Source organism: Desmodus rotundus, chromosome 4, assembly GCF_022682495.2.
Source record: "Desmodus rotundus isolate HL8 chromosome 4, HLdesRot8A.1, whole genome shotgun sequence".
Taxonomy (NCBI): Eukaryota; Metazoa; Chordata; class Mammalia; order Chiroptera; family Phyllostomidae; genus Desmodus; species Desmodus rotundus.
In genome coordinates this window covers 10332144-10352584 of record NC_071390.1, presented here as the reverse complement: position 1 = coordinate 10352584, position 20441 = coordinate 10332144, and the positions used below count along the sequence as shown (strand labels likewise).

The window sequence follows — 20441 nt, the reverse complement described above, 5'->3', positions numbered from 1 at the left end:
GAGCCTGCTCGCATGTGGCCACTGGATCTTATTGCTAATAAAATCTTTTGGTAAAGCAAATCATTCCTTTCTTTATCATCATTAGTCCATTTTTCCAATGAAACTTTTGGATGCAGTGACTAAAATCCAAAATTTGGGCTTACTCTGAAGAACCACAAATGACTTGAATTTTGCTACATATTATTGTAGCGTTGAGCTTAGGGATATTGTTTATTTGATGCTGGCTGGCAGCATGTCCATTACTACTATCACTGATGTCAGTCTGATTACTTAAGGCAGATGTCCAGGTACAAAATGACCCCCTCTTGGTGGGCACATGTGGGAATCACCCACCTTTGCTGCTTGTTCCCCTGCCTGCTCCTGCTCAGGAGAGATGAGACATCAGGTGGTGAGGACGGGGCATTTCTGATGCTTCCTAACTGCCCCCAGTGGGGCTCCCTCAGGACCACCTCCCCTCTGCAGCCTCATAGATTTTTCTAATGCACAAATCAAAGATCCTCCCAAAGGTTTCCTTTATGGAACCCACATTCCTTAGGGGGCTTTGCAGGGCCCTCTTGGGCTGGTTTTCACCTAGGACTCCACCCATACCTGTCACCACATTCCTTCTGCAACTCTCCATTTGGCACTGTCTCCTAAAAGGGCCTTGACCTCAGATGCCGCTGGACCTTTGTGCAAACTCTTCCTCTCCCAAGGATGTTTCTTCCCCTGTCTTCCTGTCTATTTAATTCCTATTGATTAACTTCCTGTCTGTGCAGACATCGCTTCTTCCAGGGAGATGTTCTTCACCTCCGTCACCCACGCCCCTTAAGACTGGAGTAGAGGCCATCCCACTCCATTCCCACTGTACCTAGGACTTCCTCCATCTCAGCACTTCTTTCTTGATATCATAGTTTCTTGCTTACTTGCCTGTGTATCCCATATGCAGATTCCTTAAGGAGTTCACATGCTGTATATGCCTGGTTCAATGGAATGCAGATGAGTGCCTAGGCTGTGGGAAAGATTCAGAAAACAGCTTCCTCGGAACAAACACTTCTTTGGAATTAAGGGGTTCTGAGAACCCAGCTTGAACCAACTCTACTCTTCCCCCAGAATTTATAAGATGTTTCTTTATCAAAATGAAGCTATCTGCCCTGGCTGGTGTAGCTCAGTGGATTGAGCGAGAGCCTGAAAACTAAAGCATTGCCGGTTCGACTCCCAGTCAGGGCACATGCCTGGGTGTGGGCCACATCACTGGTGGGGGGCATGTGAGAGGCAACTACACATTGATGTTTCTCTTCCTCTTTTTCTCCTTCCCTACCCCTCTCTCTAAAAATAAATAAATAAAATCTTTTTAAAAAATGACAAGCTATCTGAACATCCTGAACTTGAAATTGAAGGAGAAAACAAAGACAGAGCTGATTGGCTGGAGGAAAGCAGCGATCTGGCTCCATCTGGATATGTAGACAGGACAGATGATAGCTGGACACCTCATCTTTATCTTTGTGACCTTCAAGGAGTTATACATTTTGAAGATAGGAGAGCTGTCTGGTGAAAATGGAATCATCGTTTCAAAAGAGATACACAGATTTTGTGTGAATACGAATCCTGCCTTAAGTTCCTGAAGCTGAGCAAGATATAAGTCCGTTCAGCACATTTTAATTGTTATTGTTTGAAAGCCTCACCTAGAAATCTTCCCATCTGGGTTGGAATGGATTTATTGGTCTAGGAGGCTCTAAAGGAGATACAGCTTAGACCCCAGTCTTGCTAGGGGCTTAGTCCAGTTATATCCCCCAGGGCATTTAACAAGAGCCAGTGTAGTAAGGTACAGTGCATATCGACAAAATGAGGGTGTTAGGAAAGAAGACACACTTAACTGAATCGGTGTGCCCAAGAACGGTGGCAGTGAGTGCAATGTCAGCTGCTCTTTCTGAATCCCAGGCCTGGCTGAGCTGTTCTGTATTAGTTAGCTACTGCTGCATGACAAAGCATCACCAAACTCAGTGGCATTAAACAGAAAGCATATGTTAGTAATCTCTGGGTTAGTTGGGTGCTTCTGGTCTTGGCTGGGTTCACTCATGTGTCTGTGGTCAGGGCGTGTTGATTTGGCAGTGCTGTTAATCTTGGCTGGGTCTCTCAGATACTTGGGGGTCAACTGGCTTTGAGCTGGTCCAGGTGGTTACTCCCAATGCAGTTAATGACCAAATCAAGTCACACATCTACCCAAAAGGATGGGGAAATAGACTTCAACTGTTGATGAAAGGTGCTGCAAGATCACATTGCAAAGGGTGTGGATATCTGGGGGGAGTGTGAAGAACTGTGACCACTTTCACCATCCCTCTATCGCCATCTCTAACCTGTTTCTCCCTCCCGGGGAAGCCTGGGGCTGAGGAAGAAACAGCTCAGGTGTCAGAAGGGTTTTCACAGGGATGGGTCAGGCCAGGCTCCAGTCTCTGGCCTTCTTATACTGCCTTTTCCTCACTGTTCCCATTGGAAGTGGGGGCACCTTTTTCGTTCACTCACTTCTGACTTCCTCCATGACAGCATGTTTCTTGTCAAACAACTAACACCAATGAATGGAGGGTTGCTTCTTCTTATCTTACACAACAGCCCTGGCGGGTGTAGCTCAGTGGATTGAGCATGGGCCTGTGAACCAAAGGGCTGCCTGTTTGATTCTCAGTCAGGGCACAGGCCTGGGTTGCAGTCCAGGTCCCTGGTACAGGGCAAGTGAGAGGCAGCCACACACTGATGTTTCTCGCCCTCTCTTTCTCCCACCCTTCCCCTCTCTCTAAAAATAAATCAATAAAATCTTTAAAAAAACAAGACAAAACAACACGACAGTCCTAGTCAGATTTGCTGATCAGGAAATCCAGTCTCCACAATTGTCATTCACTCTTCTATTAATAGAAAAAATTTTATTACATTTATTGGGGTGACATTGGTTAATAAAATCACATAGATTACAAGTGTACAATTCTGTAGACATCATCTGCATATTGCATTCTGTGTTCACCACCCAAAGTCAAGTCTCCTCCTGACACCATGTATTTGACCTCCTTTACCCTCTTCTACCTCCCCTCCGCCCCCTTTCCCTCTGGTAGCCGCCATACTGTTGTCTGTGGCTGTGACTTTTTGTTCATCTTGTTTGTTCATTTATTGCTTGCAGTTTTATGTCCCACATATAAGTGAAATCATACAGTTCTTGACTTTTTCCATCTGACTTATTTCCCTTAGCATGATATTCTCAATATCATTCACTCTTGATAACTCATGCAAATCACCTCTTATTTCAAAGTGTGATAAACATGATACTTTCAAAGAAATCCCCTCCCCACGAGCACTGAGCCACCAACTGTGCACTTTAGTTCAAATTTAGCAGAGCCAGCTGAGTTAGAATTGCTGTTTTCTTACTGCGGAGCCACACACCTCTTTCAGTGGCTGCCCACCCCACAACTTAGGCTCCATGTTTGGAGGCAGAGGGGTGGGTCCCCTCAGCCTAGTCTGCCCAATAGGAGCCACTCCCCATTGCTACTAGTAAAGGGACAGTAGCAATGGGGATAGTGCCTGACCTAACCAGGCTAATCACCTGGTAATTAAGAATTCTGAGCTGAGATGCACACAGCCAGGGGTCCCTTTAGCAGAATCAGGTCCAAGGCAGAAGGCATCTGAGGACGACTGAGGTCACCAGGGTGGTCCCATTTCTTGGGCTTCCCTGGGTGTCATGGTTCAACAATTTCATGGATTCCATTAGATACCTCGATATTCTTGCAATAAATCTCTGCTTTTCAAAAATTTAGCTAACTAACCCAGAATTGATTTCTGTTGCTTACAACCAATAGAACCATAACATTTCTCAAAAAACTTATCTGTTGAAATAGCTAATGGTCTCTACTTCACTGTTGTGTCAGGGAATTAGGATGAGGAAGATGGGCGACAGACACATGTTAAAGGTACAGATCTTTTGTCCCTGAAGTTCAGCTTTAGGGATTTATCCCACAAACACGCCATGCATGTGGGAAGGGACACATGTATAAGAATATTCACTGAGGCATGTTTTTAATAGTAAAATGTTGAAAACACCAAATGTTCATCAATAGAGGACACACTAGATCTGGTCACCATTAGGTGGTTTCTACCTCTGATGTCCCAGGTAGGGAATTTCCCTCTGGGTGGGCATGGAGGCCACAGATGAACTTGGCAGTGAAGTGAGCTGAAAAGGAAAAAGGCACAAGGGCCTTACCCATGGGCAAACTGTGACAGACCACGTATCATTATTTCTCCTAAACCTGAACTCTGCCCTCCCACCTTTCTCCACCCTGAAATTCACTGAGAATAAGGGTCAAATGCCCATGAACTCCATTCATGGTGCATTCATTCCTTCATTAATTCATAACCATGTCAGTGCCAGGCACAGTTCCAGCAGCTGAGATGCCACACTGGCCAAAACAGATGCAGCCCCTGTCCTCATGGAATTACATTCTAGGTGGGAGAAGCATTACGACAAATAAACAGGTACCTAAAATAGATAATTATAACTTGTTGCAAGAGAGTTGAAAAAAATAAACACAGTGCTGGGTAGTGCGGGGCACGGAGTTGAGTGGGGAGCCTGGTAGTGGAGAGATTTCAGGGGTGGTCAGAGGTAGCCTCACAGAAACAGTGACATTAAAGCTAGTTGTTGAGTGACAAGAAGGAGCCAGCCCAATGCAGGTCTAAGGGAGAGAGTTTCAGGACATGGGAAGAGTGAAGCACAGAGGCGCCGAGTGGGAAAGGACTAGGTGTGTTGGATGCAGGCCAATGTGGCCATGTGTGGAGGACAAAATGGAAAGCAGGAAGGAAAGAGGCCCACAAGGCTGTCAGGGCCACCTGCCACCTCCCAGAGACACATCTCCCTAGTTACTTACCACCAGATTGTCACGAGCTGCTCCTGGGTCAGCACTGCAATGCCAAAGGGAAATCTGAGGCCTTTGATGTCACCAGTGTGTGGGACGTACTCCAGCACCTTCCTACACCACTGAGCAGACGTCTCAGCTTAGCTAGTTCATCACTTAGGTCAACCAGATGGTTCAAGTCTGGCAGGTTACCAAGAACTTTATTTTCTTTTTTAACTTATTCTATGTAAATAATATTCTTATTCTATGTGGTTCGCACTCAACAAATCTTATTGATAACTTGCTCAAAATAACTGAATATTCAAGAACTCCTTGTTTCATTCTGCAGACGTGATTCAAATTCCACCTTATCACTCCTTATCTACATGACTTTGGAGACAATATATTTATCTCTCTGTGTCTCAGCTTGCACAAATGCAAAGGGAAGAAAATAATGGTACCTCCTTGGTGGGGTTATTGTGAGACATAAATTAGGTAATACACGCAAAATGCTTGACTGCACACTCTACGTCTTAATAACTGTTGGTGACTATTCTTTGTTATTCTGCGGGAAGTCCTTTCTGTTTTCTTAACAGGGGAGCCCTCCCAACTGTCCCCCAGTGTTCTGGCTGCTCTGGAGGAGTGTGAACTTTGACAGTGAGGCCTATTTAACTTGGGGGTGGTATAGGGCACCCATGGTGTAGGCCACCGAGGGCTTATCTGCCTGCTGTGTGAACTGGCCGGGCTGCTCACAGATGCATGTCTGTGGATAATTCACGACAGCCTCACAGGGGCCGAGTCTTACGGGACAGGTGTGCAACCTTCAGAGGACCTGGGGAAACTCACCAGATGTGACATTGTCTGATGGGATGGGCTTTTAGAGGCTCCTGAACCCAGCTATTCAAAGTTATAGTGGGATAACAGACTAATTGCTGTTGTTTTAAACCATTAAGCTTTGAGTTGGTTCATTACAAAGCAGTGGATACCTGGGACAAGTAGTTAATGGAGGAGTGTAGTTAGAAGCTACTAAGGGGGTTGTTGAATCTGTTTCCAAAGTTCATGTCCTTGGATATTACTAGACTGCCAGAGCCAGAGCCACAGACTGAGAGTGGCGGTTTTTCTTAATCAGATACTTCCCTTTACTTTCATCTACATGGGGGCAGCTCCATCAGTTCTAAGTGGGAAACACTACCCTCTACTCTTACAGTTTGCTGCTGCGACCTTACTGGAACTTGGTGATGAAATGGAAAATTGGAAAGTGGGGCCCACTTGGCTCACAGTTACATGCACAGGTACATAGGGACAAATTAAGGGCTTCTTACCCCCTTTTAATCGATATCCTTTCATCTTCCCAGACTCATGGAAAGATGAATTATTAATCTTGTTTTGTGTATTTGTGCAGATTAAAACATTAAGTGCACACAGCATGTTTTATCTTCACTTGCTGTTTCCTTGAGGCAGCGTCCAAATGATAAAGCTGGAGTATAAAACTCAGCCTGAGCCCTGGATGCAAAGGGGGAGAGCGAGCCTGGAGCAGCCAACAGGGTAAGTCGTCAATGCCGTTCTCCCACCAGCTGGGGAGGAGAGGCCAGGCAAAGAGCCTTGAACTCCTGAGAGTCTGCTCATTGCTCTGGTAATGCTTGGTGAGGCTGAAAAACGTCTGAATCTGTTGTAGATGGTGAGCATCTGGACAATCGCGCTCTTCCTGCTGGGAGCTGTCCAAGGTGAGAAACAACACGCCTACCCCTTGGAAAAACTGAAACTCAAGGTCTCAGCGCTGCCACAGAAAGCCTTAGATGTGACAAGGCTGCCAGCACCTTGGGACAACTCGTTCTGAACCAGAAAGAGGCGGGTGGGACTGACACTCTGCCTGGGAGCAGGGACAGTTTGAGGAGACCCTGCTTCCCAGCCTCTCCCCAGCAACCTGCCTTCATGCCCCAGGGTGCCCTGGGCCAGACTTTTCTAGGTAAAGCATTTAACACCTGCCTGAGTTAACATAATAACTTATCAGTGCCCATTTTCACATTGGTCAAAAAACATATACCTGAAGAGCTGGGACAGGATGCAGGCCTTTGAAGCTTGGATGGTATTATCTCTACGGGAGTCAGTGGGACTGGTTCCAGACCCAAAGGTGGGCACTGGAGGCGGGAAAATAAGGGTGGGGCAGAGGTGGGTGTCTTCACAGTCTGCAGACTATCCCCAGGTGGGGGAGTGACCAGGCCTGAGCAGCAGTGACATCCCACATCCCAGCTCAAGCGTTAATCCTTGAACAAGTCATCCTTTCTCTGCAGGAAAAGAAATTTGCTATGATCAGCTCAGCTGCTTTTCAGACTCGGAGCCCTGGGGGGGGACTGTAATCAGGCCCCTGAAAGTCCTGCCTTGGAGCCCTGAGAAGATCGGCACCCGCTTCCTGCTCTACACCAATGAGAACCCAAACACCTTTCAGGTGGGACCTCTGTCATTTAGCATCCCTGCACTGGGTGAGGGGCTGTGCCCACCCCGCAGGCCAGGAGTGCCTTTTCGCTGTACCACCTCCTCCCTCATACTCAGTGCACTCCACCCCTTCAGCTGCACCCCAAGGCCTGGACAGAGGAGGCCTTCAGGAAAAAGGTGGCTTCAATGAATGAATGGCTCATATTTGCTAGGACCTCTAGCTGGTTATGGGATTCTGGTTTGGGGTGATGGGCTTTCCAAAGAACCCTAGGAAAGGTAAGACCTTGAGCCACGATTCAGACTCAGTGGAAGCAGTGATCCCTGACATGAAAAAAGGGAGGAAAAGGGAGGTCAGGGCGAGCTTCATGGAAGAGGTGGCTTTTGTTGCATTGAAACAACTAGAAAAATGAAAGAGAGAGGTAATGGGACAGCCCTGGGTGGCTGGACTGTGAAAATATGTGATCTCTCTGCACTTGTCACAGAATCTCCTTCTCTCTGATCCGTCAACGGTTGAGGCATCCAATTTTCAAACAGACAGGAAGACCCGGTTCATCATCCACGGCTTCACAGACAAGGGCGATGAGAGCTGGCTGCTGGGCATGTGCAAGGTAGGGGCTGCACTGGCCCCTATGGCCTGCTCTGTCGCTGCTGCCACTGTGTCCTGTAGTGTCCCTGCCTCCCTTTAAGCAATCGCAGTAAATGAGCTCAAAATGCAATCAAATGCTTCTCTTTTAAGAAAGTAAAAATTCTTTTCCATGTTCCTGGACTGCATCTGTAGCCTGAAAAGATGACATTTGCTGTGTGACAAACGCTTCCTCACGCTGGTTAAATCAAGGTTAAATGTTGTCTGCCCCCGTTTTCAGTGAGGGCACTTGGGATTCCTGGAAAGGGGGAATGGGGTTCTTTTTGTTCCAATATCCCCTCATCCCTGAGAGTCAGAGATGTACAGCTGTGACCACTTATGTGAGCATGGAGAGCTAAGAGCAACCAGGTGACTTATAAGGCAGCACAGAAAGGGACAAAATTGTAGGTAACATAGCACCTGTTGGTCAGAAGACCAGACAACGGAGGAACCCATACATGTGCACACGCATATACATGCCAACACAGACACATGTGCAGGTATCTGTACAGGTACACACAGATACACACAGAATACACCGTTATTCTTTCTTTTCATGTGTACACCGGTTTAGTCTATTTTTGACACCTAAGAATTTGCCCCAGCACACACATTAATAACTCTGACCTATTATGGTGACAGGAAAAGTTACAAACCCAGAAAATTAAAGTCGCTCTGCACTGGTTTACCAGCATGTAATTCTTGGCACCCCTGTCTCACCAATAATAAACACTTTAATGTATAAACCGTAAGACATCATTTGTGCCCACATTTTCTAGGTTGTAAGAGATTCCTCATGGTTGCTTTAAACATAACAGTCCTGAGGAGCCGCCTCTTGGAATCTTTGTGTGTGTGATCACACATATTAGTGTACAGGTGGAAAGACTCAGAGTGGATTTTATGTCTGTAGTGCCATTTCAAACTCAAGCCGCCCATGCAGTTAGGCCTGGAGGAGCTTCTAAGGATGTATCAGTCCCTGTAACACTCAGGAAGAGGTTCTCCTTGCAGAATTCTTCGATGTCTTTTAAACCAGTGCAGTTCTATTCTTCAAACACCTGCAGTGCATGTTTTCTCCATGAAACTGGATGCTTTTCTGACTCTAAAAACACTAATGCTTCCCTGTACCTTCAAACTGCATCACTGCTGGGCAGGTTGGGCTAGAGCAAGCCGAGTAATTGGCAGCAGCGTTGCTAAGGGGCTGAAAGGACCCCTGGTGGTCAAATCCACAGTCATTTAGACACTGGCCCTCAGAGATTGCGCTCGAGGCTTTTCCTTTTTAAAACAGGGCTCCTTTAATGATGTGATTGTTTCCCCCACCTAGTCAACCTTATTGAATTTGATCGGAGAAACCAGGCAGGGCCAGCTGTTAGTTCACAAACCAGAGAGGGAATCTGCATTCACCCTGGGGGGTGACTCCTGACAGCAGGGGTCCCTAAAGCCTAGTGGCTCTCAGCGCCCCAGAGCACACAGGACAGGAGCACAGCCAGGAGTAACTGTCAGCGACCACTGCTGAGCCCTGGCTGGATGTGGTTTCACGGGCCCCCCAGTATCCCCCTGATGTCTTCCCAACTCCAGAACATGTTCAAGGTGGAGGAGGTGAACTGCATCTGCGTGGACTGGAAGAAAGGCTCCCGAACCACCTACATGCAGGCCGCCAGCAACGTGCGCGTGGTGGGCGCCCAGGTGGCCCAGATGATCGGCATGCTCTCGGTGAGTGGATGGCTGGACGGCCAGGTGGCTGAGGCGGCAGGTGGGGCCCCCGGGTCTCGGTTGGGTAAGATGCTTCTGGATTATATATTTGAAGAAGAGCTAGAGAGAACTGATATTTCTCCTAGGGTCTTACTTCTAAAACTGAATTTCACCTTAGTAATGACACACCTGGGGAAGGAAACAGTAAGTGCTAACACTTAGAAGGTGGGGACTTTTATTATCGCCTTCAGTTGACAGGGAGAAAACTGAAGCCCAGAAAGCTTAACTAGCTTGCCCCCCAAAAACCATAGAGCAGGTGAATATAAGAGTTGTCTCTGGTTCCCAAAGCATCTAGTCCCAGGGGTCCCCACTCTACCCGGTAGACTCTGTTTGGCGGAAAACACAGCATCTCCAGGGAGAGCCAACGGAGCCAAAGGGCAGGGCACACAGTGGGCATGTGCCAGCTCTGCTGGCCTGCTGTAGTGGGTCCCGCTGATGTTGGGGAATCTCTTCTGGAACAATCAGGTCAGCTGTTGCCTCCTGCCCTGGTCTTCCTTTTTCACTAATTCTTTAAGTCTTTCATTCTTTCAGTTAAGTCACTAATTTCTGGTGACTCTTTTCTCTACCAGCTAAGGGCCCCAAGCGTTTCTGCCTTCCGTTTAAAGGGTCTGTAAAAGAACCGATGGGCTCTAACTGCCCTGCAACCCTGCAGAAATGCAAACCCAGGGTGTTCGCACTACAGGCCCTGCAGATCTGGGTGAACATCAGTGAGACCAGTAGGAGCAAACGCCTCCTGACTCCATGCTATTTGTTTGTTCACCCAGTACTCGGGGGATGCAGTGTCAGAAGCTGTGCTAGGTGGTAAAGAGGATGGATGAGGTCCCAGGACTTGGAGGAGCTTCCAGGGAAGAATTGGGGTCCAATAGACAATAGAGCGTGGTCAGGATTCTGATGGGGAGAGTACAGGGCTTTATGGAAGCACGGGGGTGGGTGGGGCAGACCCAGATGCAGGGCAGGGGGAGGGGAGGAGGCCGATGTGAGCTGGGCAAGTACTCGGTGAGATGAACAACCACAGGAAGAGAGTTCCAAACCAGGACCAGAGATCAAAGAATTGGACATCTTTGAGGGCCTGGAAGGTCCACCAAGGGTTTGCCAGAGAAGAGTCTAGAAACACACATGTTGAGTCAGGAAAGCTGTTAGACCCTGGTAGTGAGTTTGGGCTTGATCCTATGGGGAGTGGGAGCCATGGGAAGTCTCAGCAGTGGAGGGATGGCATCGGGTTTGCACACCACAAAAACCACAGCACAGAAATGTCCTAAAAATACCATCTTCCCCCTCCAGACAAACTACAGCTACTCACCTTCCCAAGTTCATCTCATTGGCCACAGCCTGGGAGCCCACGTGGCTGGAGATGCAGGGAGCAGGACTCCAGGCCTGGGCAGGATTACCGGTAAGGCCCAAGGGGCAGGGTCCCAGGTTTTGTCCCCAGCAACCCCACAACATGGTACAAGACTGCAGCCCAGCTCAGAACTGGCCCAAAGGAGACTGACCCCTTGGCCTTGGTACAGGTGGTGAGAGTCAGCAGAGAAGCCCCCAAGAAACACGTCTGTGTGGCAGAGGGTAGCAGCTTCATCCTTTCTGTTTCCCTTTGCTTCTTCCACCTCTGTCCCCGTCCCTTCTCTCTAGATGCAGGTTTTCTGGCAGTGTAGGTTGCTCAGCAGGACTGGGCACCCAGGAAAATGCAGAGTTAGGCTGTATGAACACGAGCAAACACAATTAAGAGGATCCACATTGTTGTTCCTCTTTTCCCAGCTCTTTGAAGTCAAGGGCAGGATAGAAGATGAAAAGTATGCTTCCATTGCCTCTGCTGGTAGAAGAAACCCAGCCACAGTCATAGCCAGAAGCATCCTGTTAGCCCAAGCAAGGCCATCACATTGTAACAATAGCAACAAAATATACCTGTATAATATAATGTTAATATAATCGCTACAGTAAGCATAATTTAAGAGCCTAATTATCCCAAATACTGTACAAAGTGCTTTACATTTTCTCGCTTAATCCTCAGAACCAAAGAAGCAGGCTCAAGGAAATGAGTAGCTTGTCCAAGGTCACATCCCTGATTAGTTGGAATCACTGAGATTCCAACCCAGTTTTGTTGTCATTCGGCTCAAATAAGTCTCTCCCTGTACAAGAGCTCTCCCTTTTACATTCAGTGGACAGTTACGTTCATAACTCTTGGGTTGCTCTGGCCAAACCATCCAAAAACTGTTGACAAGTCCAGGAGCCCCTCCAAGAAGGAAATTTAGTCAGGAGGAAATGATAATAATTAACGTTTTACTTATCCACCCATGGTGATGTTCCAGGCACTATGCTGAATGCTACATGTATTAACTCATTTAATCATATAACAGCCATATAAAATAGACGCCATTATAAAGCCCATTTCATAGATGGGAAAATAGAGGCACAGTAAAGGTCAAATGATTCACCCAAGGTCATGCAACTTGCCCAAGAAGTAGCTGAGTAGGGATTTGGAGCCAGGCAACCCCGTCCCGGAATCTTGTTCTTTCCTATGATACCATGCTGCTTTGTCCCTTTCTTCTTCAAATTTGGGAAGTGAAAAGAATGTTGAAGAAGAAAGATACATAAGTAAATGGGAGCATCTGATGTAGAAAAAAATCCTTGCTCCAAAACAACCTAAATTTCTTTGTTCATCTGCCCTTCCCTACCACGCCACTGGAGCCCTCCCATAACAAGCAACAATGAGACTCTGCGTTCCTGTCCTCAATACCCAGGGCCCTGACACCGACACCTCCAGGTTGTGGCAGGCCTTTAGTTAGAGCACAGCCTGAGTAGCTGGACACCTTGGTCCTACGGGCACCCTCAGCCAGGCCTCCCGTGTGCAGCACTGCCCATCTCTCCTAGGGTTGGATCCTGTAGAAGCAAGTTTCCAGGGTACTTCTGAAGAGGTTCGACTTGATCCCTCCGACGCCACCTTTGTGGATGTGATTCACACGGATGCAGCTCCTCTGATCCCCTCCCTGGGTGAGGCCAATGATGCTCCAGGGCCCCGGAGCATGTGCAGCGGGGTTTTCTTCAGAAGAGCTCAGCACAGTCAAACGCTCATGGCTGTTCCAAACATTTCAGGTTTGGGATCAAGCCAGCTGATGGGTCACCTTGACTTCTTCCCCAATGGAGGAGAAAAGATGCCAGGGTGCAAAAAGAACGCCTTGTCACAGATTGTGGACCTAGATGGCATCTGGTCAGGTAAAGCCAGAGCGGAGTGGGGCGTCGCCTCCCTGGGGTGAGCAGCACCTTCCCCGAAACAAACCTTAAAAAATAAGAACAACCTGCTCTTTAAAAATATACAATTCCCCCTCCCGGACCTATTTCTGAAAACTATAGCTATAGATCATTTGTTATGTCTGAGCTCTCCCGATTGTGTACATCCTCACAACAGTGTCGTGGTGTTCTGGAGTGTACAAGCCACAAAGAATGGCCAAACCGTTGCTCAAAGCTATGACTCCAACAACAAATTGGTAGCTATACATAGCAAAGTAAGGAAAAGCCATAAAAGTAAACATTCTGACTCTAAGAGGATGTGTCTGCCAATTTCTCCCGTGGGAGTCAGTGATACGCTTCAAGCTCAGGCAACTGGCTTCATTTCTGTAGCCAAAATAAGAACATTCCCAGGCATTTCCATGGCAAAGCCATTAGCACCACGAGAGTCACCATTCCTCAGTGCTGGCTCCAGAATGAGAACAATCACACTTAAGCGAGGTGAGAGAGAAGATTGGGTTCTTCGAGGTGGTTAGTCTTTATCATTGCTCAAGTGCGCTGGGGATAAAGGGCGGCCTTCGGACACAGCTCTGACTCTGTGTTGAATAATGTTGAAAGTACAATGGACAGGTGGATTTTTCCAGCCAGACTCATCATTTGCCACCACACAGGTCAAAACCCTTAGTGATCTGACCAAATCTGCTGAGTAAAGATTTTTACTGAATTCAATCAAAATGGCTCCGTAAGTGTGGATGCCACCAAAGCAAATGTTAAGGACGAGACTTGTAGGATTGTCTTTTATAGCCTTATGAGGGCTTGCGTGGAGAGAGTGGCCAAAACTACCCCTCAGTAATGGCCACGCAAGTTCAGCCCAGGCCTGGAAGGTCTGACTCTGTCACTTGGCAGGAGTTATGAAAGCCAAGGAAGGTGATAAGGAGTGAGATGCGATGAGAGTGAGTCTCATATGAAGCCACCCTAACCGCTCAGCCCTCCTTTTTGTTTGCACGAAAGTGTCGTCACCCTGGTTTTATCAAGTCTAGGAGGTCAGTGTCAGATCTGGTTGTGTCTTCGAGGACCTCCAGGTTGGTGCCTGGGGCACAGGATGGCGGAGGGTAGAGGCATGGATTCACTTCCCAGCTCTGCCATTTACCAGCTGTAATCTGAAATCTGAGTCTGTAATCTAGATCTTTCTGTTATGAGGGACGGCCTGGAGTGTACTTTGGTGAGTACTTCGCAATGGATAACGTGGACAATAGATGTCAGGCTCTCAGAATGTTGCCCGTACTGTGTGTTAACTGCACGGATGTAGCTGCATTTTGGACTTACCTTAAATCTTTGAAAATGTACTTCTGCTTTTCATCCATCCCACTTGAAGAGGCAAGAAGTTGTCGCAACTCCGTGACCCCCTGTGTCAACTTCTTCTTCATTTGTTTCCCCAGGAACCAGGGACTTTGTGGCTTGCAATCACCTGAGAAGCTACAAGTATTACTCAGACAGCATCCTCCATCCTGATGGGTTCACGGCGTACCCCTGCATCTCCTACAAGAACTTCGAGTCTGTAAGCTATTGTCCCACTCTGAGCCCCGCTGTGGCACTGTGGTCCAGCTGTGCTTGGAATTTGCAGTAGCTGCTCACTTTTACCTGCCCATCCCCTACTTGTTTTATATTGCCCCTCAGAGTTTCATGGTCCTGCGGAGTGTAGGGAAACCAAACTTTAGGTAGGCAGCAGCTAGAATTCTAGATGAACCATGTGGATGAGGAAGACTGTAGAAAAGCAGAGAAAAGAGCAGTCCATGCAGCAATCTAGAAAGGCTTCCTGCAGGAGGCAACATTTGAATCGGGCTTGTAAAATCATTGGGTTTCGAAGGAAGAGAAGGAGTGCATGTGTCTGGCCAGGGCAGAGAAAGAATAGGAGGACGCATGAGAGACAAACTCAGACACCAGAGAGGAGGAAAGGTGGATGCTGGGCTTCACATGCCAGGCTGGACTTTGTGCCTGTGCAGCCAGCAACAAGAGGGGTGAGATGGAGGGAATGGCAGTCTGGAGCCCGCCTGTTCTGGCTGTGAGAGCCTGTGGGAGCGATCTCTTCCCAGCTCCATGTTCAGCGACCTCATGTTGGTAGCCTGAAAGTGGCCACAGTCAGAGTGTTAACACCAAGGAAACTGGCAAACACTACAATTGGACTTTTTTTTTGTCCCAGAGTTGGCTGTTAATCATTCACCAACACATCACTTGATACAAGGTATAATCGATCTTATCTGGGGCCCAGTTTTTCTCAATATGGACATCAAGGTTTTCTAAAGCTCCCCAAGCAATTCCAATGCGATGTGCATCAGGCTTGGGAAGGTAATTTAGACACCATCTGTTCCCCTTGTGATTACCAATGAGGAAGCTCAGACGGCAGGAAAATTGCTCCCCTGCTGTATGGATCTTAAAAAGACAAATGCGCTCCTTCCAGCCTGATCTATCTCTTCCCATTAGAACAAGTGCTTCCCCTGTCCAGACGAAGGGTGCCCGCAGATGGGCCACTATGCTGACAAATTTGCCGGCAAGACAAGCAAGGAGCAGCAGAAATTCTTCCTGAACACAGGCGTCTCCAGCGACTTTGCCCGTAAGTTGCCCTTAGACTTTCCCTTCCAGGTAAAGAAAGTTCCATTCTGTTGGAAATGAAGGGCTTGCCTCTGACCTGACATGTTTGTGGACACATTTTTATCATTTTAGGAAAAGGACAGCCCCCCAGACTGTCCCATTTAAGACTCAACAGGGGATTTAGAAAGAGTCTGCATTTCTTCCCTTGTATTTCTATGGCACGAAACGAGTAGAAGCAAATAGTGTAACTAATGGGATAACAGCAGTTTGCCTGTCTCTGTGGCCACTACCCTGAAATTTTACTGCTCCATGGTCCCCTTTCTATTTTCTTTGCATTTTTTCAAATTAAATTTATTGGGGCATCATTGGTTAGTAAGATCATAGAGTTTTCAAGTGTACAATTGTATAATTTTATGACACATGGTATGTATGTTGCATTGTGTGCACACCACCCAAAGTCAAACCTTCCTCCATCACCATGCACTTGACCCCCTTTACCCCTGAGACTGTATCACATGCGCCTGCTCTTCTATTCATCCAACAAGCATTTATTTGGTACCAGCTCTTTGCTGGTCTGGGCCCCTTAAGAAGCTCAACTCCAATCTCCCCGTTCCCCTCATCACCCCCAATCCACACATGCCTGGTGCCCAGGGGCTGCGTCTCTGGTGGAGGGTCGGCAGGAACCAAGAAGGGGTGGTTTCTCTCAAGAATCTGCGAGGTCATAGGGTAAAAACAGGGTGTGTTTAGGTCACCTGGTGCCACCCTGCTTATGATGGCTGCCTAAGATGTTTCACGGTGAAAAAGAGACTGTATTGTATAAATATATGAATATGATACATGTCTGTGTAGTCAAGCCAGGTTTATCGAGGTATAATTTTTATACAGCAAAATTCACCCTTTTTAGTGGATAGTTCCAGGAGTTTTGACAAATGAATAATCCTGTCACTACCTCCACAATTAAGATACGGAACATTTTCATCACTATATAAATTTTTTTAAAGACATTGGTGAATCAATCCTTCCATTGATGTAGTGCTACATGAAATACTTGCCTATATTCTAACAACAAATTAAACATTCAAAAACTATATATTCATTCCCCAGCCAACATTCATCTGTGGACCACAGGCGATGCTAGACGCCGGGGGTTGAGGGAACAAGGGGTGCTGTGCACGGACGATAGAACACAGCAGAGGAGACAGAAACCGAGCCAGCAGCAATTAGTATGTTGGCCCGGCGGGTTGCTGCTGTGGCCCTGTGGGACAGAGGACCTGGCCCCACCAGAGGGAGCCACAGGGACAACTTCTCTGAGGACGTGAATGATGAGTGGGAATTAAGCAAAGCATGTGTGTGTGTGTGCTTATATGCATGTGTTTATACAAAGGATGTGTGATGTGTGCATTTGTGTATGTATATGTGTGTGTATATAAGTGTGTGTGTGTTACTGTGTGATCATGTGTACATAGATTTTACATCTATGTATGTGTAGACACTGAGACAGCACTCCAGGTATTAATCTGTGAGACAACTGAGCCCCACTCTGTGCTGGACCCTGCTCGGGGCCTGGGGGTGCAGAGATAAAGCACAGAACCTGTCCTCAGGGGGTCACAGGGCCTCATTCCTGAGCTAGCGTCCCAAGTGAGGGGAGGCCCCTGTTCTTTCCCTTTTCACCTTAAGCCATTGTATGATCATTCTAGAGCAGAAGTCTCCGGAAGAACTTTCTGCAGGGCTAGAAACGTCTGTGCTGTCCAATACAGTCGTCACTAACCCCATGTGACTGCAGAGCACTCAAAATGTGGCTGGTGAAACTGCTGAACTAAATTTTTAACTCGATTTACCTAATTTGGATTTAAACGGAAGCAGCCACACGTGGTGAGTGGCCCCTTTGCTGGGCAGTGCAGGTCGGGAGGAAGACGCTGCCCTGTACGCGTCTCCCCTGGTGGTCTGCTTGGACTTGTGGATTGACCCGTAGACTGTCTTACACATGGGGGCCTCGCTGAAAGGGACAGAGGCCGGAACCTAAGACGCGGGTCAAGTGTTCCAGGCATGCGTGAACCGAGCTCTTTTCCCTCTCCTGTGCAGGCTGGAGATACGGGGTGTCCGTCACGCTGTCTGGGAGAATGGCCACTGGTCAAGTCAAAGTTTCTTTGTTTGGAAATAAGGGAAATACTCACCAATTTGCCATCTTCAGGTAAATGTCCTATTTTAGCGCCACATCTCATTTGACGATATACACGGCCTTCAATCCATGCATTGAAAGGCTCATGATTTCCTCATCTGTGGGTGGATTTTAAATTCTTTCCTTTGTGTGCCGAAGTTAATTTCAGACTTCTGCTAACAACTTTGCTTTTCTCTATGATAAATCCGGGCATTTCATTCTTTCTCACTCAATAGATTGTATTTTTTTAAAAACTAAATCAACCCCCCCAAAAAAACAAAAAAAACCCCTACCTAAATCTAATTATTACCTAGATATCATATTTTATAATTTGCATAGTAACATGGGCTTATTATAAACCACGTGAATAATGTGTTATTATACAAATAATTCTTTCAGAAAAAACAATATGAAGGAATTATATAATTTCTATAAGAAAGTTTTAAAGAGAAATAAACCTAAGGATGAGTAACCAATATTTAAATAATAGTTTGATTTCTGGCTTTTCCATTTCTCCATCCTTTATTTGGGAATTACTTTGGAAAAGTAATCTCATTAATTCAGAGTAGCAGAGTGGCGTGGCCTTATAGAGTCCTTGGAAGGTGTTTCTATGAATGAAAATGTTCCTATTTCTGTTTCAAGGGGGGTTATTAAGCCAGGCTCCACCCATTACAATGAGTTTGATGCAGAGCTGGATGTTGGAACGATTCAGAAAGTCAAGTTCCTTTGGAATAACCACGTGGTGAACCCAGCGCTCCCCAAAGTGGGCGCATCCAGGATCACCGTGCAGAAGGGAGAGGAGAAGACGGTGTACGTATCTTGCAGGCTTGTGCCTGAGGGCATTTGCAGTGATTTCTGTGTGTAAGGAAAACTCATCCCAGAGGGTCAGGTGATGGGACTGCCAAAAAGCCAAGAAAATCTACCCCTCTGGGGCCCTTTCCCCAGCCAACGAGTAGCTGAAAGGGAGCACAGAACAGCTCTGTTGGGCGCACTTCATCAAATGTTCTCAGCACTGTCCGCTGGGGTATAGAGGATATGATCCCCTCCTCAGCCCCAGCCTGCACGGGGCTCCCCACGGCCTCATCGGTGCCCAGCTGCAAGGGACTGCCTGCAGTGCGACCACCTGCTACGCCAGCCCCTCTGCCCTCCCTGCCTCACAGCGATAGTTTGGGGAGTAAAACAGCTCAATTCGTCCAGTTATTCAAATAATGTCTCTGTCATGAAAACAGCCAGTAAGTAACAATTTTAAAAATCACCATCATCATCATTGGGAGGCTGAAGAAAATCAAGTCATGTTCCACCCTCTTCTCAATCCCCCTCAGATTATTTTAGTCACTTCTTTGGGGTTTCACGTCTTACAAAAGAACGTGCTGGCTAGAATTCCCTCCTATGACGTGGCATTAAAAGAAATGTGGCTCTCCCCACCTTCCTCCACCCCCAACCCTTCCTCTCTGACTTTATTGAACACGTATTGTATGCCTAGCTGGCAGAGTTGGAGATACAAAGATAGTGTTTGCCCACAAGGAATTTACTATGTAAAAATTAGACTTGTGGTTCACGTGGAAGGTGAAATGACAGATTGAAAAACTCGCCCTGAGGGTCCCAAAGACAGCATCTGAGGAGAAAACAGAGGGCCCAGGGCAGGCAGTTGCCGAGGGGGGCAGGGCACGGGGCATCTCTTGGGGTGAGGGATTTCTGCTGGGAAGGGCACCAGCAGGGACAACAGGCTCAGTGTGTGAGGGGTGGGGGAGGCCAGCCTGCTGTTGCAGAACCCAAGGTGCAGGGAACCAGGGACATGCTTGGAGGTAACGGTTGCAGCTTCCAGGAAAGACAAACCAAATGCAAAGTGTGGAAGGCCAGAGAGGAGTAAGGAAACCAGACAAAGGCCTCAGGGCTCAGAGTGAGGCCTGAGAGACGCTGTGGCTGGTGTCTTGGAAGAGCCGTGATAACAACCACTTAGGTCTGCATCGTTTTCATTACCTGCAAAGTTGTTTTACATTTATGGTCACGAGATGTCACGTTACTGACATGGGATTCTCTGAGAGCAGTGCCCACATCTGTACATGGAGACCAATGCTCAGGGACTCGAGTGACCAGCCCCATGTCACTGCTGGGAGGCTGGGAGGGGAGAGCCCGGGGCAAGGGCACTTCTGGAAAGTGAGGTCATAGAAAATGTGGACTGTGGCGTCAGATATTTGCTTCTGGGTTCCTCTGCTTATTAACTGAGAGTCCTCTGGGCCTCAGTTTCCTCTCCTGTAATGTAAGACTTGTAATAATACCAGTTACTGTCAGTGTCTGCAGCTAGTAAGAGCTCAGTATATTGTAGCTTCGACACTGTTCAGTGAGGTCCCCAGAGCGGCCGTGCCCAGAGTCAGCCCTTCTGTATGCCAGTGTTTGTGAGGGGCCGGCATGTGCTTGGAGAGAGGAGGAGCGCGAGTGGTCCCATCCCTGCCTCCAGGGGCCCCCAGTCCTGCCAGACAGAGGGCCCAGAGACCGGGGCCACTTTTGAGCAGCAGCTGGCCTGTCCTGGGGCCCAGCTGGCTGTCACACTGGCAGCCCCGGAGGCAGTCAGTCCCCCAGTCATCGGATGGAGCTGTGACCCCATGGCTTGTGAACCCTAAATCAGCAAATTCCTTTGCGTACCAGCACTAATCACCAAGTAAGGATGTCTAGCACTTAAAAACGAGTCATTTTTCTCCACAGGTACAGCTTCTGTGGCAAAGATACTGTGAGAGAAGACGTCCTGCTCACTCTCACACCCTGTTAAACTCCAAGCACAATTTGGTCGCTGTGTTAACATCAATAAAATCCACCCATGCATCTATCC

The 20441-nt window shown here is 47.6% G+C and overlaps 1 protein-coding gene across 1 annotated transcript; it reads left to right on the top strand.

Moving 5' to 3' along the window:
* The first annotated feature begins 6366 nt into the window (after positions 1–6366).
* Positions 6367–20441, top strand: PNLIPRP1 (pancreatic lipase related protein 1). The gene is made up of 13 exons (XM_024555393.3): positions 6367–6389; positions 6520–6568; positions 7136–7290; positions 7760–7885; positions 9475–9609; positions 10930–11038; positions 12514–12633; positions 12736–12855; positions 14307–14425; positions 15349–15478; positions 17539–17647; positions 18257–18424; positions 20318–20441. Exons 2-13 carry the CDS (start codon positions 6520–6522, stop codon positions 20379–20381), a joined length of 1404 nt encoding a protein of 467 aa, XP_024411161.2. The 5' UTR covers positions 6367–6389; the 3' UTR covers positions 20382–20441.

What these genes read in the sequence shown, in the direction of transcription:
- PNLIPRP1 (XM_024555393.3), top strand. Translation starts at nt 6,520, where the DNA reads ATGGTGAGCATCTGGACAATCGCGCTCTTCCTGCTGGGAGCTGTCCAA. An exon ending in AGAACCCAAACACCTTTCAG is followed by an intron (nt 7,291 to 7,759) that starts GTGGGACCTCTG and finishes CACTTGTCACAG; the next exon opens with AATCTCCTTCTCTCTGATCC. An exon ending in GGCTGCTGGGCATGTGCAAG is followed by an intron (nt 7,886 to 9,474) that starts GTAGGGGCTGCA and finishes TCCCAACTCCAG; the next exon opens with AACATGTTCAAGGTGGAGGA.